At 40.2% G+C, this 27,429-nt stretch overlaps 1 protein-coding gene across 6 annotated transcripts in view; it reads right to left on the reverse strand.

The window, feature by feature from the left end:
- The window catches only part of SLC4A7 (solute carrier family 4 member 7), a 92,540-nt gene extending 65,478 nt beyond the window's left edge, over positions 1–27,062 (reverse strand). Inside the window, exon 1 of one of the 6 annotated variants that reach the window (XM_030239546.2) lies at positions 26,841–27,062. In XM_030239546.2, the coding sequence (XP_030095406.1) occupies positions 26,841–26,888 (48 nt within the window). In that variant the 5' untranslated portion in view covers positions 26,889–27,062. Of the gene's footprint in view, positions 1–89; positions 284–17,057; positions 17,077–17,744; positions 17,971–26,840 lie in introns of those variants that run through there. The other 5 variants (XM_050970500.1, XM_050970498.1, XM_050970499.1 and 2 more) reach the window with 5 other exon arrangements.
- Between the last annotated feature and the right edge of the window lie 367 nt (positions 27,063–27,429).

The raw sequence follows: 27,429 nt of genomic DNA on the forward strand, positions 1-27,429 counted from the left end.
ACACAATTCTGAGCCACAGCTGCTAAAATATCACTTGCATCAAAACACATTCAAGTCATTATTACGTTACACAGCTGCTATTTACATACAGGTTGCATTTTCTTCCCTTGACGAGCTTCTTCCATGCTGATGTGCAGAAGCAGAGAATGCCCTTGTAGGAGACCCTGTAATGAACCTCCCCAGAGATCAGAGCCTGCGCATACATGACTGCTTTAGCTGGCTGTGCCTGACACAGATGTACTCCGGGAAATTGCTCCCCAGCCAATCGCTCCCGCTCCGCTCGCTCATCTCCCAGGCCACTGATTACGGCTACCGCAGGGTCACACAGCGGCAGAATGGGAAAGACAGCATGCCTTCAATTCCAGCTCAGGGAATACCAAAAAAGGAACCGAAACTGAGTTCCACACTTCACATTTTCTGCATCAACAGCTGCTAAGAACAGCTCCAAGGTAATATTTTTGCTCTGATCCAAGACTTCATTAGCACTACAAAATGCATTTGTACCACGGGTCCCAGAACAGAACAACCCAGAAGTCAAACATCTGCTGAGTGTGTTTACAGCTGTATTATCAACCTTTCACTGAATACTCATTCCAGTGCAGGTGTTCCGTTGTTTTCCTTTTCAACATAAGCTATATATTCTTGTTCAGCAAAATAAACCAAGGCTTCCTAAAAAGAAAAATTCTTTTTTTTTTTTTCCTCTCCTCTCCTACCTTGAAAAGGTAAAAAAGTATTGATGTTAGCTTCAATTAATCTCATGTGTCCTCCCAGAGTAAGCTGTCTTTGTTTCAGGTATTACTATTCAGGTGAGTATTACTATTCAGGTGAGTAGCTCTATTTTTTCCTTCCTTAAGGCAGGCTTTGAAAAATGCAACCTCTGCTCGAGCAGATCAAATTCAGATCTTCATCTTACTCTTTCCCTCTTCATCACTAACATACCCTTGTCCCATCATCAAATGCATAGGAAAACTGGCTCTTTAAGGAGTTATCTATAACTTAACCTTTAAGACATGCCACTGCCTTGCTTGTTCCTTTTTCTTCTTTCACTCCTACGTCTTGTGTGATGCTGGACTGATGCCACCCCAACCAACAAACAACTTGGACAAAATAGAACAAGTAACATACTGTCCATGAACTTGGTGCAAATACACTGTGCAACTATGAAGATGGTATTTATCACCTAGCTGTAGAGAAATCAGAAGGCCACATTCGGTTCCTCTCACTGCCTGAGTCCAGAAAATTCTCTAACCATTGGCTAATCAAAGTATTCTCAGACAGTGCTGACAAGAGAGTTTAAAAGTAGTTTGTTTCCACTCTGTAAATAGAAGTTCACTCTAACACACGTATGCATCTTTTAACTTCCAAGCTATTGAAGGACTCTCTGCTGCCATATGTAAATGGTTATAAACAAAACGACTCACACAGGAAGCACAGAGTTAAACATAAATATCAGATACCCTAACTCTTAGTGATCTCTTCTAAACTGGGCATCCTAAATCACACCTATTCTTTCTCTAACACAGAGCACGGATTCACACAACTCTTCAGCTGCTCAGATGAATACTGAAAAAACTATGCTGAACTATGTCCTGGTGGCTCTCCCATACGTCAACGAACTGTTCTTAGCATAAATCCATACTAGAATTCAACTGTTGCAAGTAAAAAATATGTTTGTTTAGGTTGGGAGTGGGTGTGGGAAGGGAAAAGAGGCTGTTTATTCCTTAGGGATAGAATGAGAGGGGTGGGAATCACTTTTTTTTTTTAAATTTAATTTTTATAGGTTTGGGAAAAAGTACTTGCTTGGTTTGAATACTTAGAGAAAAAAAAAACCTTTCTGAAGCAGCTTATTGAAATTTCTTTATAGTCTGTAGTCTGCCAATTCCTTTTTAACAGTCACTCAGTCTTGGAACAAAACAAACAAAAAAAACCCACTCAGAAGCAAGACAAGCACATTTTTTTCAAACAGATGGAAGTTTTTGTCTTTTAAGTCCCATACCAAAACACTTTGTGGATAAACGTCTGCTCTTCCCTTAGAGTAAATACCAGGAAAAAGCTTCCCATCAAATGGAGAACAGCAGATCAACTTCAAACTGCAATTGTCTCAACATGTTTAACTACAGAAGTATTCTAAAACAAACTGTAGGCAAATATATTCAAAATTATCACATCCTTGAACGTGTTCAGTGACAACACTGTGAGAACTCAGAGCAGAATTGTGCTGGAGCAATATTTTAACCATATGTTTGATGCTGCAAAAAATATCTCTATGAAATGTATGAGGACATTTATTTTAATAAAAGAACCATAAGTACCTATCATGAAACATACCCTTTTTCCTTCAATCTTTCCTTTTTCATTTTCACTTTTATACCCCTTCAAATTCCACTTATTTGACCTTATCTCAGTCTATAAAACAACATTTTTGAAAGATGGGTCCAAAAGAGTATGTACCACTTATCTAGACCAAAAAAAAAAATTCATCTGAGCTCTTACTTCTTTGAAAAACTTTTCGTATTTTCCCAAGTGATACACAGCTCTGATCCCAGTCCATTATGAAGTGGCAGTGAACTGCTTTACTGCAGGGTCTGCAGAGTGTCTAGCAGGCAGAGCTGTGCTTAATCTGCCATTCCGAAATGGCAGGACATTTAAAGTAGCTGCAGTAAGCAGGACTGAGCTCTCAGCAGGATTTACCACATGAGCTCCAGCCCAGCTGCTATCTGACATAGTCAGATATGAGCACAAGAAAACTGAGTGCTTGCTTGCTTGCAGAGCAAGCAAACTGACATACCCACACATGCAGCCCTGAAAACTCTGTATCTATTGATACTTTAAAATCCTGGTTTGGGGGGGTAGGGAGGTGGGCTGCTTAAGAGCTGCATCCACAGTCCAAAATCAACCCTTCCTTTTATAAGCAAATAAGATCAGGGAGTTGGAGTTGATGATTCCCTATATTTCCTTCCAACTCAAATTAGTCTATGATTCTATGACTATCTTTTCTAACATTGCAGCCCCAAAAAACCAACCCAGTGCCACCTTCTTCATTCAGCTGAAAGGACAGCATCTACCAAGCTCAAAGCATCTCTCTTTAGGAAAGAAAAAAAAAAGGCAAGAAATAATTATGAGACAGCATGACAATACTTCTAAATGAGGCTTTATTTTAGGGAGGGTGAGGGTGGCCCAGGCCATGGGGGGATTCAGGAGGGAGGCAAGGTGCTAGGAAATTAAAATGATGAAGGGGACAAGTTGTAGAACACAGTCTAAAGTTCATATGTCAAACACCTCTACAGATGGCTTTGTTCAGCTTCTCATCAAAGGGGAACCTATTAAGTAATATTAAAAAAACTTCCTAGGAGTTTCTTTTTACAAAGAAATTAAATATGGGGTATTTCTCCAAAGAAACATTACTGCCTTAGCAAGGGAACACAGAAACCTTTGCCAGCAGTGGCTCATCATTTAATGAATTAAAATTAGCCATAAAATCCAAAAGTCTTACTGCCTACAAGTATTTTTCAGAATACACTTTCTATTTAACACCTAGTTCCTAAGACATACACCTGCACAGCATGCTTCAGCTTGCATTGGCACGTACACATGGAACTGGGTTTTTCCAAACAATGAAGGGAAGAAAAAAAATAGATGTATTCTGTACAGATATTCTCTGGTGTATTGATTGCCCCAGTAGTGGAGTCTTGGGTATCTCAGCACATTGCAGGACAGCTGTCAAAAGCCACCAGGATGCTGAGGCAGATCACTAGTTTAAGCCCTCCTGACATTACACAATGGCACATCATTTGGACAGCTGAATACATAGTCTCTAGAGATCCTACTGAAATTTATAACCTGAACCCTTATTAACAGCAAGATTACGATGTTCTCTAGTGTACTATGTACTACTTGATTAATCACACCACATTCTGATCTAAATAAACTGATGAAGTAGAAAAACAAAAGATGTGTGTAAAGTTTTCCAGGACATGTTCCAGGACTCAGAACTGTCCCTCACTATAGATGGGTGAAATTCGCCATGTTCCAACAGAACCCACCAATATCTTCCAGCAGCATGCATGAGCATGTGGTCAGCATGCAAATGCCACTGAGCTAGGCTAGGGAGGGTCGGGTGATTCGATTTGTTGGGGTTTTCAGGAGGTTGGGTTCTTAAACTTCGGGGATGTTTTTAGTTGTCTGTTGTTTTGTTTGTTTTTTGTTTTTTTTTCTGGGGGGAGGGGAAGAAGGGATGGCAGGGAGACAGAGGAATTCAAAGCTGCTCACTTTACAACTGTAACATCCTGCCTTTAGCTAAATTAATCTCCAGGCATTTTGGCAGCATTTTTGAGAGATATTCTAGTTTTTCTTTATCCCAAAATAGTCTTAGATTGCTGTGCAAGTTCACAAGAACTATAAACCAGGGCTATTTCAACACTATTAAGACTGCCTAAGAAAGGCCATATGTTTAACTGTTCTACAACCATTTATGCAGATATTCTAAATTATGGAGTGGTTTGGGCTGGAAGAGGACCCTGAAGATCATCAAGTTCCAATCTCCCTTCTGTGGGCAGGAACACCTTCCTCAGAGTTGCTCAGAGCTCCAACATGGCCTTGAACACTTCCAGGAATGGGACATCCACAACTTTTCTGGTAACCCTACTGCAGTGCCTCACCACTCTCACAGTAAACAGTTCTCTCTCACATCTAATTTAAACCTACTCTCTTTCCATTTGATCCTATTCCCCCTTGTCCTGTCACTACATCCTCTCTTAAATAGTCTTGTCCCATCTTTTCTATAAGCTCCATTCCGATACTGGAAGGCCACAGTTAGATAAGTCCAAAGACTTCCTTTTTCCAGGCTGAACAATCCAAAGTCTCTCAGCCTTTCCTCATACACGTGCTCCATCCCTCTGATCAACTTGGTGGCCCTTCTCTGGATTCACTCAACAGGTCAATGTCCAAATATTAAACACTTATCCTCTAGATTAATTCCCTAGAATAGATGGCATCATTGTGAACAGCTGAGGAGTCCAGATATGAATCAGCATAATAACAGACAGATAATTTTATCTTGTTTTCATTGACATTATTTAAAGTGCTTCCACAATAAGATCTGCTTTCCCTGACAGCAGATCCTCAAGAGGTAAACAGCAAAAGAAAAACCAAAAAAATAAATTAAAAAAAGTCAAATCATCCAATTACTGAGTTAGGACAAATTGCTCAAACTACACTCAAACAGAACCTTTCCTTGACAAGACCATCAACCATCAGCAGCCAATAAATAAAAGAATTCTTCCCATGAATGGTGCAATTTTTGAATGATCATTCACCTACATGTCATTCCCCAGAAAAGCAAAAGAATGAAATATCACAAATTCACATGAATTCAAGGCTTAATTCTTCACCTTCAGCTTTCCCTATGTCTCAATTTCTCTATTGATACAACTTCATCCCATTCAAATCAAGTGTCTGTATAATAACTTACTAACAACATATTTACTTTTACAGTGAACAAAAATTACTACTTACAAATCAAAACTGAGTAAGTTACAGTGGGAGGGTAATGCAATGTTTCCAATATCTATAGATAACTAATACAAGAGGAGGAATCAGCACTCTACTGACCCACAACATTTCTTTTTAATAAGAATACAGGCAGGCAGGATGGAAATACAGTCTGCTCGTGCAATCTGAACTACAGCAGCACTTCTTCATAAATTTTTAGGTAAGTGCTGTAACATACAGGATTTAGGATATACAGGATTTAATTATTTATTAAAATAATATGCAGATTATTTTAATTAAATAATTTTTGAAAACTGAAGGAAAAACCAAAAAACCCAAACACAAAACAAAAACCAACAAAATAAAAAGTCCACAAGTCAGATCTCCAAAGTTATGCTGAGGAACTTAAAGGTATTTGAAATCCTTGTAGCATGAATGCCAGTCAGATTATTACCACTGTTACACACGCTGAATATCAACCAGCCACCAGCGTACTAGCAAGCCTCTACCACATCAAATTCACTGCTACAAAAAAAAAAAAGTTTTAGCAATCCACATATATTTTATTAATAAGGCAGACAGTACCAGAAAGCTGCAATTCCTGTTTTGTGCTAGCGCTGGCCATAATGCAAACCTGCAACATGCCAGATCAGGGAACTGAGCCAGCAGTAAAATTGCACTGATGGTATTTTGCCCCTTCAATTAGGATGCCACCCAGTACCGGTGAGGGGAGACTGCTGAGCCCAGAGGAGGTAGAGCAGGACCATGGGGCAACACCAGCAAAGTCTCAGACTCAGACTCTAGTGGAACCACACACTTCCACTGCTGTAGCTCCACATCTCAGCTTGGAGAAATGGCAAGGCAGCAGTCACATCACTTTCTACTCTTCTCATAATATTTTGACAATGCAACATCTTTGCCTTACATTGGATCTGATGCTGTCCCACTTCTGCCCCCTTTGCCCTTCCTCACTCTCACAAGCACCAAGCTCTTTCCCTGCCCTTGCACACACTGACAAGATGCCTTCCAGACTAAGGGACACCAGAAAGCTGAGAGGGCACACGAGCCACAGCCATTTAAGCACACACAGGAAACATCCCAGAGGACATGGTAATTCTGGTGGCAATCAGCATCACAGGATGAACTTTGACAAGCATCACTCTGGTTACTTCAGAAAAGTAGGCATGACACACTTAAAAGAAACCAAAAATTGTGTGCTACTGTCAACTTGTAAACTGTGGACACCCATAAGTGAATAGAAAATGTTCAATTACATGCAAAATGAGGCCAGACTTATACTGATATTATGCACTGAGGCTACTACAAAGCGCTGGGCAAGGGGAAGCGGCACAAGCAACTCCCAATTGCGAAAGCAAAGTTTTCAGAAGAAGCACAGAGGGGAAAAACCAAGGAAGTTGGTGGCGCCTGTGTGTTTGTGGAATAGATATTTTTGTTTTAATATTTTTTTTAATAAAGACAATGTGTAAAATAAGTCAGGAAAAAAAAATAATCACCAGCATTGGTGGTTCAGTGGTAGAATTCTTGCCTGCCACACAGGAGGCCAGGGTTCGATTCCTGGCCAAAGCAGTCAGTACTTTTAGGGAGGTGATTCCATGACCCCACTCCACTGAGACCCCACCTGGTTCCCAGCACAGGAAGGACATGAACTTGCTGGAGAGAGTCCAGAGGAGACCCACTAAGATAATTAGAGGGATGGGGCACATTTCCCTGGAGGAAAGAGAAAAGTCTCTTGCACTTCAAATGGAAAGAGAGTAGACTCACATTAGATATCAGGAAGAAATTCTTTCTGTCGGGTGGTGAGGCACTGGAACAAGTTGGCCAGAGAAGTTGTGGCTGTTCCACCCCTGAAAGTGTTTAAGGCCAAGTTGGATGAAGCTCTGAGCAATGTGGTCTAGTTGAAGGTGTCTCTCTCCACACTAGGGGTGCTGGAACTAGAAGACTGTGCCTTCCAACCCAAACCATTTCTTGATTCAATTATTCTGATTACAAAATGAACATGTAACTCACTTAACCTTCACTTTGGGAAACTAAAACTGACAAGGTCTTTTTTGAGCTTGTAGTGTTTTTTAGGGTTTTGTTTGCGTTTTTCAATGGCTTCAGAAGTTGAATCAGCTTATGGGAAAGGAGAAAGGATGTAGTGGAAATGACATTTTTCCCTTTTAGAAATCAGGAACTAGTTAGTTCCAGCTCACCCTTACCATGAAGCCATATTTTAAGACACACACTTTCTTGCCAAAATTTCTTCCATTTTCCTCTTGCATTTCCTAAAGCACAACAATCTTAAAAGTCTGAAAAGCCTGAAATAAAGAAATAATAAAGCCTGAGGTAAAAAAAAATCTCAGAACTTGAAATTTCTGGAAGTAAGTCCAAGGTCCTTCAGAAGGGCCACTGACAGGACATTTAAAAGGAGATCCACTTCTGTTTCTTACTTGTCTTGCCTAATATCTTGTAAAGCTATACAAACAAGCTCATTCTGTTTTAAAAAAGCAAGCAGTTGATTTTCTGATGTATTAAGGGTAATGCTTTCTCACAGAACCTACGAGCAGGTTTTGTGAAAAGTCAGTTTAAAAGTAAGGTGTGGATTCTGGCACAACTGACTCATACATGCCACTGTACACGCTGCTTATTTTACAGCAAAGTTCAGCTGACAAAATGCAAAGGGAAACTGAGCTAGAGATCTAAAATAGCCAAAAAAAAAAAAAACCTACCTCTTTTGCAGCCATTTTTTGTCTCGAGAACTACAATGACTGACACAGGTTTTATAATTTTATTAGTTTCTGTTTTGTGAATAACCACGTAAAAGACAACACAGTACTTTTAAGAAGGACACACATTTCTCTTGCAAAGAGAAAAAAAAAATTGCTGTAGGACTCCTATTGTAAATTTATGACTTGAGGGGCTACTTAGTAAGAAAAGGTGACAGCATCCAACACCTGGCAGGCAGATCAGATGCTCTTCATTTGCTTAACACTTAGAATTCTCTACTTCAGAAAGCATTAGCATGGTTTGCATGGGAGTTCTAACAGGCCAAGAACTATTAAGAAGGGTGCTCTCTGAAAAGGCATTTTTCATTATTTTAAAATAAACAACAGAAGTTACCCATCTTTCTAATAAAGCCATAGACCACATTTTCATACACCTTAATCTGTACACTACCATCCAGTAGCACAAATACATGTTCAAGGAAAGACAATTTATTTGAGACAATGATTTTAAGCAAAATTGGAGCATGTACAACAAAGAACTTGAACAGGCTTTTGGCTTTCCCACTGACTTCTGGAAGACAGACAATTATCTAGCCTTGCATAAAGTCTATTCATAAAAATTCTGCTGCCATGATTTTATTGTAAGGCAAATTTGAACATGCAGAGTAAACCTACACCAGCCATACTTCTTGCGATGCAATCATAGCAGTTCTGACCAGCCCTAGAACTCTAAAACTGGCATCAATAAATCAAAGTCATTGCCCTAGACACAAAGTCTCCTCCTGAACTCTCTGCCTGAACTTGAAACAACTTTAAGATGTCCTTACAAACATAATTGATACCATTAAAAGATAAAAATAAAATGCCAAGCCAAATGCACAGTGAACTGAACATTAAGACAAATACATAAAATATATCATCCAGACTGGAAAGCTAAGCAAAAGACCTTCAAGGAACATGAATCAAATATGCTACACCCAGTGGCTACAAGAACTTTATCTTAACATTTTAAATTCAGGATTTCACAGCGAGCAGGGAATTTTCAAATGCTGAAAAGAATGCAAGAGTTACTTTAGTCAATGGCAATTGTATCTGGCAACAAAATTAATTTTCTACACATATGAGATAAGGAGGAAAAAGAGAAAGTAAAGAAAATTGCATTATGTTTCTCATTATTTAGAAACCAAGCCTCCAGAACAAGTATTTCTTTTTAATATTATCAAATTTGTAGAGAAACCACTTACACAGAATCCAATACTTCCTTTTACTGTGGCATATAAAATATGAACAACACAGCTAACAGCCCTGGGGATGTGTTATGATATCAAATAAATTTCTGCAATCAGATATCTTAATTACATATGCATTTATACAACTTTAAATGTTCAGCTGGGTTTTTTCTGGGAAGGAAAACATCTTTACGTGGTGGCTTTTGGCAATCAAACACACAGCTTTCATCATTCCACAATTCCAAAAGACTGTTCCACCTCAAACTGATACAGAAGAGACTTTGAAAAAATAAATGAGATACATGAGAAACAACAGTGAAGAGCAGCTTTATTAGAACTGTCTCACCTACTCCAATAAGCAACACTTAAATATTTAAATAGGAAAAATTTGAACATACTTGTCCTCTAGGTACTGCCCATTTTTCTAATGATAAAGCTCCTTTTTCCAGTGTTACCTCACTTAAGTCTGGGCACACACAAAAAAAATCAACCTATCCACCAAATAACTTGTATTTATTCTCACAGAATAATTTGTATTTATTTCTTCACAGAACTGACTCTACAGAAGAAAATCAACTGCCTGTAAACCAGGTTGGAAAAGTATCACCAACAGCAAGTTGTAAAAAATTTCCCCCGTAAAAAACCAACAGAATCAAACTGGCTTCTACTGCACTCTAACCTTCATCAAATGAGATAGTATCTGAATGACAATAAGACATTGAACTTTGGCAGAAAATGGTACCTGTTAATTGACATTTGAATACACTTTGATATTTGGGGCAGCACAACATCATAGCTTTTGGTTATCTTAAGATCAATTTCAGAGCTTTTGTCTGAGATGTAATTTATTTAAATAGAAGTAATAATTTCATATCTGATTTTAACAATGTTTTACACACTTAAAAACTGAGGTTTCCAAAATGACCTGACTCTTAAACTTGCAACACTTTCATCATTGGTTATCAAAATCAACACTAGCAGAACCATTGTTTTGTGGGGTTTCGGTGTTTTTTTAAAGCATATAAAGCAGAATTATTCAAGGACAATGAGACAAATAAATCACTATTTTAAAATACTTATAACCAGGCCAACTGTCCATTAAAGGCTTTTTATGCTGTCTGAGGGCCCTGTGCATTGACAGGAACTCAAAGAAAGCATAAGATGCCCTTTTCTCACTGGAACAGAACAACTGTGCCAAGAGGAAGATCTTCCACTAAAGAAAAACTGAACTGTAGTTCACTTTAGAATTACAACATCCATACCAGGACACTAGGGGGAACCTGAAAGCAGTCTGCTTCAAAAACCTCTTGCACACTCTGATCCTGCCATTGACTCTAAATTTTCATTCATGAACAAGTGATTTAGATATACAAGGGAAGAGAACCTTTTGCAGACAACTGAGGTCATAATGCTTAAACATTTGAAATGTAGTCATACACTGGGAAACAAACATGGCATTCTGACAGCCTCAGACAGGAAGTTATTGTACAGTAGTACAGAGAACATCCTTCGCTCTCTCCATTCTTGCAGTTCTTCCAGTCTTTTTTATTGAAGAAAACTGTGAAGCTGCATACTCAAATACCAAGAAAATTATGTTAAACAAAAAGCAGTTGAAAAGGCTGCAATGCTTCTTTACCCTTACTGTTTAGGAAATAAAGCAGCCTGAAGAAAAGTTTGTTCTACATATTTGAAGCTTGTTTCAACTTTCGACTCATTCCATAATGGATGCAACTTTTGGATTTTTGGTAACACCTGATAAAATGTTATTAGCAACTTACACACATTCATAAACATGCCTTCTTTCCTAAACAGAAGCACCTGGGCACATTGCACAACAGGGAACTACGCCACAATTCAGACTTTTGGAACCACTGCGTCAGCAGGTTTCACTTCTGCTCTGAGCGTTAATTTAAACATGCAAGATAACCCCACATTTCTACAAATCTTTTTGGAAGCATTAGGAGACAAAGATAGGCATACAGTTTTGAGAGATGTCATTAGCCACATTCACAGGCTAACACTTTCTAAGGAAGATGGAGGAAGAGGGTGATAGAAGAGGGTTCACTAAGGATTTCCTAAAATTACCCATTTTCTTTTTTTTTTAATAATTTTTTTTTACCTCTATCTACTTATTGATACTTTAAAGCAATAACACATTTCATAACTAAGCTTTGCCAAAAACTCCCATATTCTTTCAGTTAGCCATTCATAAATTTTCCAGGTATTACAAACTAACTTGACTGAATTCTTTTCTGCTAATGTTACCAATAGAACTGCCAATGCATAATAACAAACACTTACAGTTGGACTTGAAGACCTTAAAGATCTTTTCCAACCTAAATGAGTCTGTGATTTCTATTATTCTAAAGGAGAGACATCAGTGCTTACACTACTGAAGTGGAACATCCTGAATATTTTGTATTAATTCTGAAGTATCAACTGAAACACAATCTTTCTAACACTAGCCTCTTCGCCAAGATTTTATGAACAAACAGCAATAAAGTCACAACACAAAAAATCCTCTGCTTAAGTTGCTTTTACAGGAAATTTATGACACCGCACAGGAAAATTTGAACTTTTGTAAATTAGGAAGCCACTGAAGGGGCCACTTGCAAAAGGGTATTAGTAATACATGATCTAAGAAGGCATGAATATAACTCACCCACACTACATTGTCTTGACAATCAGGCACCACTTCTTTGCAAAGTGAGCAGGCCTTGAATTACAGATATTCTCTATTACAATAACAGAGATGCACACAAACAAAAATGAGTATTTAAAACCAGAAACCTTACTTAGCCCTTAGCTGCCAAGGAAGACAAATTGCTCAATCCTCAGCTTCTCTGTTGTGCTGTAGGTGTATGCTATAGCACTTTCTAGGATGAAAAGAAGACGTGATTGCTCTCAGGTGAGGGTCTCAGAATACCATAACAGGACCACAACCAATTATCCAGTTTAAACCAGGTAATTCCAGCTGTTTCATTACAGCACATTACATTTCATTACAGTTGTTCAGTCTCTGAACAACTTTGATATAAACCACTGTTCTCATTAATAAGACTTCTGTCAAACTACCTTCTACAAGTAAGTTTAACACATTAACTTACATAATCAGTAGAGCTCATTTAACAAAGATCAGCTTCCTCATCACTCATCAACTGCAACAAGAGCTCTGCTTCTTTTACATGGCTCAGAGTCTTGTTGCTTCACTTGTAACCAACAGTTTTCAGGTTTGGATTTTCTATGATTTGGATTGATATAGGATTATTGACCTTTATGTCATATAGAATATAAAGCATGTAACTTGCTTTGAAACTTTTTGTCCCCAGTGGTGGTGTAAAATTAGGAGATCACTGCTCATGCCTGTCCCAGAGCACGATCACTATGGAAAAATAGGGTTATATTTATAGGTTCTTCAATTTCTGGTACTTCTAACAAAGCTGCCTTCTCAGAGCTTAGGGGGCTTAGAAGCAATTTCTTCAGTAACATGAACAGCACATGGCAGAGAGAACCAACAAAAGAAATGCTGTCACATACAGGGCACATTTACATTTCAGCTTTTATTACATTACTATTTGCCTAGAATTAATATACTGGAAAGCTGCTGTGGGTCTCTGCCTAGAACACACTTTGCTTGGAGCTTAGCAACTCAGGCCAAAGTTGAGAGACACTAGCACAGTAACACAAGGAAGAACAATGTTTTATACTTTAAAGAAAGTCAGTTTTCAGTTATACCTGAAGCAGTATATGAAACAGAAAGGCAGCTGAGTTGCAAATGCTCCTTCCCATTTTAACCGAGAAGCACTGGTCTACACCCACCAAGAAAACTTCTCTCCATGCTGCAGTATAAGTCACTGTCAATTCTGCAGGTACGTGGAGTAAGCACACCAATTTTCAGACACAAAGCACATTTTTTTACAGAAAACATCCTGGGGGAATCCTTCAACATCACGGACTTACTGCTCACACAGAACAAGAGACTTAGTGCCAACCCAGCTCCTTTGAGGCCATCTGTCAATACAGAATCAATTAAGTTGGAAAAAGCCTCCAAGATGAGACCAACCTTGGACCAGTCATAAACAGGTGAGGTTAAGGATGGAAGTCAGGCAAACCTCACTCTAACAATGAAAAGTACTGGATACCAAATAATGAACCGCAATAAAGGAGGAAAGGGAGAATACAGCCTTGTCAAAACACTTAAAACTTGTCTCTCCTGCTTGCTGTTACACAGTAATTTTCAATAGAACTCTCAAGAATTACCTTAACAGAACCTAAAGAAGGACACCACCAAGCCCTGCTTTGCCCCATTTCACCTCTCACAATAAGCCACTTTCTTGACCATTACCTTAATTAATGATTCCTATGTAAGCAAAAAGACATTTAAAGCAGTTCCCAGATTATTCTCCTCTTTTCCATCCGATACTTGACTTAAGGAATAACACTGGACTTAACAATGTTTATTAAGGATTTGTTAGTGGCATGCTAGATTTGTACTAAAGTATTTCTATGTAGAGCTCTACAGGAGGCAAGTTCTTCAAAATAAGGTCATGTCCATTCTTTTCTCTAACAATACATAACTTCTTCCATTTAAATTTAGTACACCTCTAAGATAAATATATACACACACAAATAATCTGTTCACCAAAAAAGAGCCATTGTTCAGCTTTCATTAAATTGTACAGCATATTGTATACATTCATGGCACTTGGATTTTTTTAGCAACCCTCAAGACAGGAAGGAAATTTTTTTCTATCTTCACCCAAGAGCCTGTTTTATACCATAGTACAACTGAAGCTGGAAACAGGTTCTCCATATCATAAAGTGGCCATAATTCATAAACCTGTTTACAGTCTTACTTGCAATTGATCCTCTGAGCTCTTGACCGCAGCAGCAATGCAAGCCACAAGACAGAAGGAAACATGCCATCTTGGAGGGATGTATTTCTTTACTCTTCACTAGAAATTCAAGCACGTTGTACACTTGTACTTCATTTCCAGAAACAAGCATGCATACAAATAAAGATTACCTTTCTGTCACTTCTAAAAGGACTCAGGTCCCCAGCCACAGCCCCCCTGGGCTCTCAAGAGCTTCCACAGCACCTGACACCTGTACTGTCACTGTCTATGCCTATCCCCAGCTCTTGCCACCTCTGCAGCCTCTAAACAAACTTAAATCTCTGTTTGGAAAAACTGACACCATTCTCTACAAGCCATTTCTTAAAACAGATACACATTTTCCTGGATCCCTGATGCTCTCAATGCCACCAAAATTTTCATCTGTCTACAACCTTCTCCAGCACCTGGAAGTGGACACTTGTGACATTACTCAGAATATGCAACAGTGGCAACTTAACTCAAAAGTATTCTGCAGCAACTTCTCACAGTGACAAGACTACAGCTTTAGCTGTTTGAAAAGTTATTCTCTAAGCAATGGTCATCAAGCATTAGATATTTCTTCCGAGAACAGCCAAAGACAAAATACACCTTTCTTTAGAAAGCTGAAGGTACTTATTTGTTAATACAACAACCCCAACACAGTTTTCAAAGTGAGACCTACTCTTCCACCCCTCCCCCAGAGAAACCCAGCTATAGAGTTGATATATGTGGACTAGGAAGCAGACCTGGTTTGAGGACTACCATTTTCACATGCAAACGCTCACCTTTACATTGCCTCCAGGATGCGGAAGTTTATAATCATCAGCCTGGCCTAACATAAATGCAAATACAGTAAATATCCAGTCATACACCAAATCGCTCAAGTGACAGGGAGAAATTCATTGTCTTATTTAACAAAGCAACGTATTTCAAGTTATTTCTTATTAGGACTAGCTAAAATCACATATACCAAATGGCTTACAGTAAGTTGTCCCTATTACCAATGAGAAAAGCACACTGAACTTTCTTGTTTGCCTGGCTTTTCAAAACCTTCTGTCAATGCAAAGCACAGAAGACAAGTTCATTCTTTGACCTTAAGCATATCAAATTTTTTCAGATCCCTCTTTATATTTTGCCCTTCATTTATATCTTTATGGCAAAAGCAACTCACTCATGCTCAAGAATTAAACCCTCACACTAACATTATTTGGCTTCACTCAACAGAATATGGTCATTTTCTTCCTCAACTATAAGCCAATAGGCTGCCTACCAAGCCCATCTTCACTGTGCAAAAGTTATTTGTATTCATAAGTGGGGTAAGTTCACTGCATTTAATCACATCAAACAAAACACTGTTTGACAAATAAGGTTTCCTATCATGTCAAAATAATTTGGTGGACAGCTGTTTCATTAAAAAAAGCTAGCATCCTACCCCTATTTATTTTTTTCGCTATTACCCCTATTTATTTTTTTCTCTATCCTGATGATAAGATTTCTTTAAACTTTTGTGTGTCCTGCTTTAAAGTCTCAAATCTATAATTTTACTTTGCTAAAAAATAAATCTTCATTCAAATGACTTTCAGGAAAAATACTCTCAACTTCTCAATAAACTGATCTTTTTCAGCTAAAGCTCTACCTAAAGCATCTGTGTATAAAACAAGGCCCAAAAATGTTTATTCTTACAACACACAGAACTATGTACATTTATATATTTCAGTAAAAGCAGTCAAAGTAGATCTAGCAAAATACACTGCACAATATGCTGAAAAATCCCTCTGGTTATGTTTCTAAAAACATGTAAAGCAATTGTAAGCATTTCATATAGCAACAGCAGTTAAGGCAGGTAATGGATGGCAACACTGATGCCAACAAGCAAGAGAAAAAGTTGGCTTTTTTCTGACATATATCAGCAGTTTGAAAAACTCAGGGATTTCCACAAAAATCAGTCACAATAGCTTTAATCAAATTGCTTGTAATTGCAATCTAAAATTAAAGCTGGTTTTGTAAACTTAATTTATAAGCAGAAACATTATGTATCTGCAATTCAAATTCAAATATTAATTAGAAGTATCTGCTTAATTAATTTCCTTTTTTGATATCTCTCAATCACACACAAGCACAGCAAAGTTAATAAAAAAAAAAAAACAAGCTGAAAAAGGAAAGGATCCCTGCTACTCTTGGGTTTATCACTTCCTTAAATGAGTCATAACAATCATCAGATGCTATCTGTTTGTTTTTATATAAACAGTTTTAAAATTCATGGCTGGTAGGGTGTAGCCATTTGACAAAAAAAAAAAAAAAAAAAAAAAAAAAAAAAAAAAAAAAAAGAAGAATTTACCACTAACAGGAACACCAACTGTGGCTATTCAGTAAGAAGTTTCTCATTTCCTTTTTTGTACACAAAGTCTGTTTGGAAATATGTTTGACATGTTAAAGAAATGCATGTGCTTACATAATAGTATATCTTCACAATAGTGCTGTACAAGTCAAAGGAAAAAAAAATTCAAAAATCAGTAGCCTAAAACAAGCAGTGAGGTTAAATACAATCTTTCCAATAGCTTTTTTTTTTCTTTAATAGAAACAAAGAAGCAATAAATCTGGCAGTAGTCTAAAGAATTCTACCTTGTGGCTTAGAACGCTAAAGAGTTTGCCATCAGTCCTTTGACTTCACGATTTAGTCAGAGAACTTACATTCAGGTGAGCAACTAGGAAAGAAGATCCTCCAGTTTTGTACTCACCCTTCTAAGCACTAGTAGCGTTATTCAGTTAAAATCCCTCTATAAAAGAGACAGATGAAGAAATTCCTAGAACATAGACTGAAGCCACGGTGTTTCAAGCCACACCTATAACAAACTAAGTTTACAGACATCACAAACAAAAAGGAAAAAAAAACAAGGTTTTCAAAAAACTGAAGCACCTCCAGTATGGTAGAACTCTCTCTGCTCTATATAATGAGCTATTTATTAAATGCTGTTAAATATTTCCAGGTAAGAGAAAGAGATACCTATTACTACAGGCACATGATCTGGCAAAACATGATTATGAAAATCTGTTGTGTTTGGTCCCTCCAAGCTGAGAAGCCAGGAAGTTATGCAACATCAGCCAAAGCAACAGCACCAGCCAGTAAAAAACTTTAATGATTACTGTTACTGAATATTTGCCTTGAAGAAATAGCAGTCATTACAAGTTTACAGCACTGAAGTTGTTAAAGTAATATTGACATGACATGTCCATCAAAAACCAGCTGCAGGTAAACCAAAGCATTCACATGAACAAACGTATTTTAAGTCTATATTGTGAATAGAACTGGATGGTAGTGTAATAGTTTCACAATATAAACCTGGGCACAGCACATCGATCTAGCGGGGTTCAGGACACAGATGGCACAGCAGCTCACAGCCTAAGTTACAAAAGGCCCAAAATACCTTTCAAGTTTGTGCAACGTTACAAGGTGAAATCTCCAACATCAGCCAAAGGAACAGGTACATCCCAATTCCAAGAACTGCACAGGGAGGATGTCACCATCCAGATGCTGGCCTGCAGGAAGGCTGTGCAGCTCCTCCGTGGCTTGCTGCTGTGATTCACAGTGGCCTCCCTCACCCTATGGGAGGTGTGCTATCTTTGAGCTGCTGAGCAGGCCAGGTGAAAAAGCTGCAGGAGATCAACATATGGCACAACAGAGAAGATAAGATAAGCAGGAGGTCCTGGGAGGTCTGCTGTTTGCCAAACAATGAATAAATCAGGCTCATCCAATCCTCAAACTACTGGACTTTCCTGCTTATCCATACAGACACCAGTAACACCTCCAAAATGCAACTATTGAGCAAATCAAGAGTGATTACTGAGCACTGTGGGCAAGGAAGCCCATGAAGTGTTTCTCAGTCTCTCCAGTGAGAAGCAAAAGGCTTAGGGCAGATTAGATGCTTCCAGAGGGTCAGCGCATGGCTGTCAGCAGAGCTTTTCTGCAATGACGACAGAAACATCTTCCAGGAAAAATGATCCCTCTGACAAAGTGTGGCAGGAGTGTATTTGTCACCAGGCACAATAAGTCTGGGAGTATGGCTTTAAACTAGGCATGGTGAAGAGAGGTTGTCACTCTGAGGAGAAGTGAAGACATGAGAACACAAGTTTGGAGGCTCATACACTTCCCTCGTGGAAGTGGCCTGTCTGTGAGCCGATCTCAAGTGCTTCTATACAGCATGGGAAGTGACAGGATTCAGTCCATGCACCACTGCAGAGCTATAACCTCATGGGAATTAGAGAGTGATGGTGGGACAGCTCACATGGTTGAGGTACGACAATGGAAGGTCAGAGATGCTTTAGGAAAAACAGCCTGGAAAGGTAAGGAACATGGGTTTCAATCTATGCAAAGGGATGCCTGCTTTGCTTGGAAAAAGTGACAAGGCATTGAAGACCCCATAGGTAAGGATCAGAGAGAGAACAGTCCAACATGGGCAACTTTGTATTAGGTACCTGCTACAGACCTCCGATGAAGAAGAGGATGTAGCACAACGTCATTTGAAAGCTTCAGGAAACTTCAGGATTGCAGATGCTCCAGGGCCTAAAACAACTAGTATCTGCTGGCAGAGTACAGGCAAACACAAGCACTCCAGGAATTTTCTTGAATTTGTTGAAAATCACTTCTTGGTGCAAGTCATCGATGACCTAGCTAGTGAATATACTCTGCTGGACCTGTCACTCACAAACAAGGAAGAAGCAGATGGAGATGTGAAAGCCTTGGCTGTAGCAATCATGAAATCATTGAGTTTAAAGTCATGAGAGAGGGAGAAAAGACAAATACTACAGCATACAGAGCACAACCCAACACATAGTTACAACATGGCACTTCAGGAGAGCAGATTTCACCTTGTCCACGGACCTGCTTGCAGAATCTCCCAGGAGACCACAACGGAGAGTGAAAGCAAAGCCTGTGAGTACTGGCTGACCTTTAAGGACATCATCCTCAAAGCACAACACGCAGGAGTTCAAGCAGGCCTGACAATGGACCAGTGGACCAGTGTGAAAGAAAAGGGAACCTGTGGCTGAGCTCAAATGCAAAAGAGAATACATGAAAGGTGGAAGCAGGAGTGGGAGGAATATACAGACATTATCTAATTGTGCAGGGGTGGAGTTAAGATAAACCAGAGCTCTGCAGTGGTTGAAAATAATAATGGATGCAAAAGGTACTACGAAAGGAAGAAAACACACTTTTAATTTTTTCATCCAAAAGTGAAGTTATACAGCAGAAACAGAAAATAAATCTTTGTACAACAAGGTGTTATTCATACCAGCATCTGCTAGCCATCCTTTATTCTAAAAAAGAGAAAATCTGAAGAATTAGGGCTTCTAAATGCAAACTGGAAATCTGATCAGTTAGCAATGAATGTGATTTACTAGCTGTATTAGCTTACTCATAACTCTATCTAAAAGAAAAAAATAACACATGCTTCCACTTAGCATGATTTTTGAGATTCAGGACACAGCATTCTGAATCTCTTGACACAGCAACAAAATTTTTGCACTGAGAAGCAGTCACAGTTGAGAAATGGACACCAAACAAGATTCTATTACAACAGCTCTGTGAACAGATTTGCTTTAACTTCTTTCTGTTCTTTGGTAACAAAGACATACATGCAAAGCAGGCTGATTAGAGATTCTCTAGTCTTCTGATTATAATGAGCCAGTGAAACTATCAGTGTGTTCACAATGTTCAGCGGCAGCATTTTTTGTGGAAGAAAATTCTTAACTTTTTCAAGTAAGGAATTACTGGCACCACTACCCCTGCCATAACCTAGGTATTCACAATAACTTACCTACCTTTTTCTTCATCCCAAAATAGATCCCAGTCAAGACATAGCCAGCATATATTTAGTAGACATTAGTCATGGAAAATGAAAAGGAATCAGCCTAGTACAAAAATGAGTAAGGGAAAAAAGAAATCTTCACTTTACATTTTAGGGAAACACAGTTTTTTAAGACAGTATTTCCACACACACACTCTAAATACATGCCCTCGTAGTAAAAACAGTAACTGAAAAAAACAGCCAGGTTTTCATACAAGTCCTCAGTTCACCCCACCTGCAAGCAGATCTCAGCTACCAGATCCTCAGAACTATAGCTGCACTGTAAAAGCAACAGTAGCAGAGGGCAGAGTAGGTCAAACAGCACAATTCCAACACACAGGGGATGCTTCTCTGTAATTCCCACTTCCTCTCCACAGTTTCCACCCACATGCCTCATTCACAGGAAGCTCCAGTTTGTCTGGAGGCAGACTCCAGACATTCTGTTAAACTGGGGCAACAGTTCGACAACAGGTGCCCAATCCGGAAGCAACTACTTAAGTTTAAAAAAATCTTAAAGTCTGTTTTTAAGTTTAAAAATATTCTGATATTTCAGGATACTATCTTAGCACTACTAGCAAGAATCTAAGTCTAGATGCCTTACAGCACAACTACATCATATGAAAAATATGAGTACTCATTCTGTAAAAATTGTAGAAAATTTAAACTTCCAATTAGTTTGAATAAGTAAAAATCCATCCAACAACTACAAAAACCCTGAGCCACAAGAAATCTCAAAATCTCTCACAGTAGGATTCTGGGAAAGAAGATGACTCACCTATACTTCACAAAGTATCATGCAGTGAGAGTTCAAAGACTCGAATTAGGTTCTACAAGTTGGCAATGTGTTAATCTAAACTCATCTTCAAAGCAAAAGACAGAAGAGAGGGGCAAAGAGAAGGTCTAGGTGGTGCATTACTAAGGATATAATGCAGGGACAGAGTCAAACTCAGAAAAAACTTTTAGAAAAGAGGATCTTATATCTTCTGAAGGATAGATAATACAATGAGTACGGCACTGGGAATGCTTCTGCTAAAATGGGACTTGCTAGAATTAATAAGCCGGGGGTATTTCAAGGTTGTGAAGCACTCCAGCATTGCTGAAACAAGACAACTGACACCAGTATATCCAAACAGGACAACCATTTAATTACATGGGTTTGAGTAATTTTAGTTTAAGGGACTGGAGAAGGAAAAACAAAAGCTCAAAAAACTTTGGGCTGGTAGCCTTTCCTGGCCAGAAGTCACAAGCGCATCCAGACTGTCAGATAACTAACGCCACTATGGATCAATATTCCAAAAAGCTACTTCAGGCAACACAAGGTGTACAAAGCTCTATTCATGTGACACTGGACTATTTACAGAGACAACTGGAATTCCCACAAAGAACAAGCATTCACCTTTTTCTCCACATTTGTGAAAATTGAATAGCCTTCCTGCTGTACAGTCCTGGCACTGTTACTGGAAAAATAAAACATTTAGTCTTCGCTGTAGGTAAAGAAATTAATAAAAAATTGTAAGCCGTCCTCTAAAGTCAAAATGACTGACAACACTTTATGAAACAAAGTTTTCCAAACTTAGGTAAATAGACAGGCTGATACATAACTAAAATGGCTCCATCTACTGGTTAAAATGTACATTTTCTAAGTTATGACACTCTAGTGTAGAGAATTTAATTCCCAGTGAAACAAGGAACTCTGAGGTTGCCATGCACAAACACGAGACTCTCAGACAGATAATTGCTTCTAATAGCTGTTGAGATATGTCAGCAAGGTAGATTTGAGATTTGGGCCATTTCAAATACATGTTGGTCTTTTTTAAAAATAAAGTAATACTTTCATCTACTGGTAATTTTGCAAATGTAAATTTAGAAATGCAAATATTTAGGAATATTGAAAGATGATCTGTAAAATAATCAAAATTCTCATTTTACCATTCAGACATTTTGTGATCTACACAACTAATAGTTGGTGTTCATCTCTGTGTCCTTACTTACAAAACACTCAGTTGAATTTCACTATTCATAGCACTATTTCAAAACATTAGCTGGGCATCTATCTTCATTTTAGCAAAAAAATCTGATGTGTCTCTAAACTTCATCATTCCAGAATGTGCTATACCAAAAACATGACAATATTCATTGCAGACCTTCTGTAGCTAAGTTTGAGTATACTCAAAGTATACTTATACTCTGCTTTTTATCTAACACTACTTATAGAGCAATTCTATTTACTAAGTATTACTACTGCTTCGGGGCCATGAAAGGTCCTGTGTAACAGATACCCTTGTGTAACAGGCATCAATATTCAAAGGCCCACAACAAATTTGGTGACAGGTCAAGTCACCTGCAGAGGCAGATAAATGACATGGATATAAACCAAAAAAACTACTCAACTCGGTACCACCCCAGCTTATTCTGGACAAAATAGAACCATTACAATGAAGCGAAATCAAAGTTCTCAAGTAACACAACAAGTTTTTGACAGCCATGGTAACTTTTCAAGAACTCAGAAAGACTGCCAGACATACACTTAAAAGCTTACAGAGGCCCACAACACAGTCCAAGCTGTACAAGGTACGCACAGTACCCAAACAGCACAACAGAGAAAAGCAGCTTGTCTCTCCAAAGTCACGGCTTCAAGTCTGCAAGGCTGGCAAGCTACTACAATTCTCTCTGATCAGGGCTATTTAACTAGGGCACTGCCACACAGCTACAACTGTATTGCTTGAACTTGTGCAGAGCATTTGTTCAGCCAGATGCCACAAACTTGTGGGGGAGGAGAGTTTCCTGCACAGTGCTCAGTTATGCAGTACAAACATATCCTCAGTTACCCTTGTCCAGCCATAAAGGCAAAGCACCAGTCTGAGCTCAGTATGCTAGTAGGAAAAAAATTTGTATGCAGAGACCTGTCGCTTGACTTCACATCACAGAAGCCCCATGTTGAATAAGACGACAGCAGAGGACAGTGACTGCAACCCACCTGATAACATGCAAGCACATCTGTTAAAAAAATTTTCAAAAGCTGTAGCCAACCACATAGCCACTTCAGAAAAAGCACTGTGACACTAATGCCCTCTTCAGTGAGATAAGGCAGACCACAGTACTTTTCTGGTTTGATTAGGAAAGCCAGAAGGAGATCCTTGGAAACATGCCCTTCTCCAACAGAGCCACTTTCAGTTCTATCATCATCTACAGTAGAATTAATGATAAAAACAAATGTGTTTCATTGAAAGAAGACACAAACAAACCCATTACTTAACTATACTGTGCAGTCTACAATCTTGTGATTATTTTCATATACATGAAGTAGTATCAAACACTAACAAAAAAAAAAGTTTCCATCTACTTTAAGAAAACAAAGTATTTTGAAAATATTACCTGCAAAACGTCTAGAGACAAAACTGCACTACACATTCCTTTAAATGCTACTTACAGCTGTTGCAAAGAAGCCCACCAAACATTACAGTAATGAATACCATAATGACAAAAGCTAGGAGCTAGAACTAAGCTCACTCATATGCAGTATCAAGCATTTTTAATACCATAACTGTAACTGTCAAACTCACCACTGTATAGAAAACAAACTACCACGTCCCACCCCTATTTGAAAAACCCAACAAGAATTACCATAAGTAGCTGTTGAGGGAAGAGGAAAAACAAGACAAGCATACAACTCTCCTCCTCCTTACACTCACAAACTGCAGCTGTTTTCAAATCAGATTTCCTGGGGCTGTTGCTCATCCACTTACTAACCTCAATGTATCTTGTCTTCCAACGTTTGTCCAAACTCCCCTTAAGTTCACACTGTATACACTGCATAGCAAATATACCTGTGAATCCCTACACTGAGTTTGTTTGTTTTGAACTGAGCACCCAAGTCTGATTTCACTGTGCTCCTCCTGTTTCATGCTCACCTACTTTCTCCACAGGAGTTTTATAGAACCTTACCATATCACTGTTCCATCATCTCTACTAGGCTGACAAGTCCTAGACTGTTAAATACTTTATCATCTTTGAACTAAATTCATATCCTCTTGTTATTCAGTGAACATTTTCCAATAATAACACACCTTTTCTAAGATGGGGGGCAGAACACTTAAGAGTATGTAAGGTATGAAAGAACCATGGATTTATGCAGTTATGTATCTTTTTCCTATTGTATTTTCTAGTCATCCCAGATGCTCTGTTCATCAGTCACTCTCTGGCTGTAATAACTATCAGGCATTCATTTCACATCACCCTTCCAACTTTCAAGTACATATTGACACCAATGAGGTTCTTCAAAACACCAAAGTTCCAAACACTTATTCATTCTTTTCTGTAAGACTGGACCCAAAGTATAAAACAAGCAAGGTTAAATGATCTTCTTTTCTATTTTTGATTAACTAAATGGGAGGGGGCAGCATGTGACTGATAGAAGTGCTCCTCCATAAGAGAGCCACCAGATCTCAACTTATTACATATCTAATATTCTATGAACACAGAAACAACAGAGGAGGAAGGAAGAAAAGGAACTTTAGGGACTCCTCTCTTTGATTACACTTCTGTATTTTTACGCCACAGCAATGAAGCTCTCAGATTTGATCTACACTTTTTTACAAAGTCCTTCCATCTTATTGAGATGTTTATTTCTGAAAAAGTTATGCACATGTAAGCAGTTTGAGCAAGCTTTGCTAGCAGGGAGGTAGCCTGTAGTGTCAAGAAACACAGAATTAGAAAAATTACATCAACCTCTATTGTCAAAAATACTCATCTTTTGGATTAAGTAGCTCTCTTGTATATAAAATTATACCTCTGGAATATGAAAATCACAACAAATCCAATACTGCTACACTATGCAATTGCCCAAAGATCAGCATATCCTGTCTTTCTGTAAGCCATTTAATTAATGTGTTTTCTCCAGAAATTCCTTTTTTCCAGTTCCTACCACCTCTTCTGCCCTCTCAGTTTTATAACCTGCCCTCTCACTTTTCTAACCATTTCAACTCAGCTGGAATTACCTCCCAAGTACACTCTGGCACCAAAGTCTGGTATTGCTGTTGCAAGGAAACCAATCTGGACCACTCCACTGTGTACCTCTGTTCACAGCTGCATCAAAAACGACCGTGCAATGATACAGGAGGAGTTCATTCCAAAAAAATTAATTTATCTTACCACAGAACCTAAATGACTGCTGCCAGACCCAACAAATGTGCTCAGGGCACACTGACTTTCATGACATCTGCAATACTCTTTTCATTTGGATTCACCTGAAGAACTACCTGAGATGGTAACCATTACCATCTTTCACTGCAACCCCACACCTGAAGCTCAAAGTTTTTCAACTCCCTCCACACAGTTTAGTATCTCTTTGCTATATATAGGGAGTATTCACCTACCAGCTCAGAAGAGATACCTCATACAGAGGAGCAAGGTAGTTTTAACATGAATTAAACCTATTAAGCAGTCTGCTCTTCCACAGAATCTACTGTGAAGAAATTTACATGAATTGGGTATGTACCTACTTTGTAGCAGTGACAAGACACAGAAATGGTCTAGAACACATCTGCAAAACCTTTCAATGCGAGCACAAGCATTAACATACAAAGCCAACATACAAAGATTGTAACATTTGCAAATTTCATGGCCCTTTGAACCACTAAGTTATCAACGCTCCTGTTATAACAAAGGAAAAACACACTGAACATACTGATGTCACAGGAAGCGAGCACTTCATTAGACTGCCAATTTTATCAAATGTGACTCAAGTCTCTCCTTGAAGAGTAACGGAAAGATGATGAAAACTCATGTGTTTTCAGTGTTATTTCTCTGTCCATCACAGCACTCTTTGTGTTACAAACTACACATCCCTCCTCTTCAGGCACTGAAGACAAATCCCTGCGCGACACCTTTTTGGAAAAGGCCCTGAAGGAGAACATCAGAGTAAGAGCTCAGAGGCTCATTAACAAAATCCAGACCTTGAGTCATCTGAAGGGAGGGGAAATTACAAGCGTGGAACCACATGTATTTTTCAGCAGCACAGGAAGGCAACACATGCCTGCTTCACTGAGCCACCCGGCCCGAGAAGGAAATGAACCCAAGCTCCGTAGTTCTACCCATCTCCCCCTCACCGACACGTCCACTCCCCAGGACCAGACCCCGCCGGGGAAGCGCGCCCACCACCCGAGCCGACCCCGCCGCCGTGCAACACGAGGACAAGGGGAAGCTCGCCGCTTGCCATGTGTGCGCACTTCTCCCTCGCCCAGGAACTCGTCAGCCAGCGGGGCAGGGAGAAAGGCGAGGCCAGGGGCGGCCGCGCCGCCCACCGCCGCCGGCACAAGCCCTGCGGGGTTCTCACAAAGGAACGGGGGGGTGGACGGGGCAGCCGCGACCGCCGAGCACACGGAGCCCGCGGCCGAACAAAAGGCCCCGCCGCCGCCCCCCGGGGATGGCAGGGGGCGGGGGGGAGACACGGCCGCGCGCACGCGGCCGGCACGCGGGGACACCGGGCGAGAGGGGCCGGGACCCCCGGCCGAGGGGCCCGCCGCCGAGGGCTGGGCAGCCACGGCAGGGGGGCAGCCCCGCCGCGTCCCCAGTGCACCGGCAGGAGGGCAGCGGCACGACCCCCGGGCAGGTCGCGGGGTAGCGCTGCCCCGTGCCGACCCCTTTGTGCGCCCCCCACCGCACCGCACCCCCCGTTACCGTGGTGAGCAACGGTCTCATCTGCTCGCCCGCCCGCTCCTCTTCCATCGCGGCCCCGCCGAGATCGCCCGGGAGACAGAGCGAGAGAAAAGGGCGCGGAGCGCCAGACGAACGGCGAGCTGGAACCGGACGCGGGGGCTGCACTGCCTGGCGGAGGCGGGCGGCGCCGGTGCCCTCAGGACGGGGCGGCCGCGACTGCTCCGCCGCACCGGGGGCTGAGCCCGGACCGCCTCGGCGGCGCGCCCGCTGCCCCCGCCCCGCGCCGCCGGCCGGGCCAATGGCAGGCAGCGCAGCGTGGCCGCGGCCCCGCCCCCGCCGCCCGCCGCCGCCGGGGCTGGAGCGGCGCGGGGCGCGGGGGCGGCGCGCTCGGTCCCACGCGGAGCCGCGTGGCGGGCCCGGCTCCCGCCGCCGCCCGGGCCGGGAACACCGCCGGACACAAGGGATCAGATCCCGGCGGGACCGGGAGCCAGGGAGGGTGACTATGCCTGCTTAATGCTTGCCTTCCCTTCCCTTTTTTTTTTCCTTATTCTTTTTCCTTTTTATTGTTTTTCGACACCCTTCGCACTTCCCGGTAACTTCTGCCAGCCTT

Source organism: Serinus canaria, chromosome 2, assembly GCF_022539315.1.
Source record: "Serinus canaria isolate serCan28SL12 chromosome 2, serCan2020, whole genome shotgun sequence".
NCBI classification, from domain to species: domain Eukaryota; kingdom Metazoa; phylum Chordata; class Aves; order Passeriformes; family Fringillidae; genus Serinus; species Serinus canaria.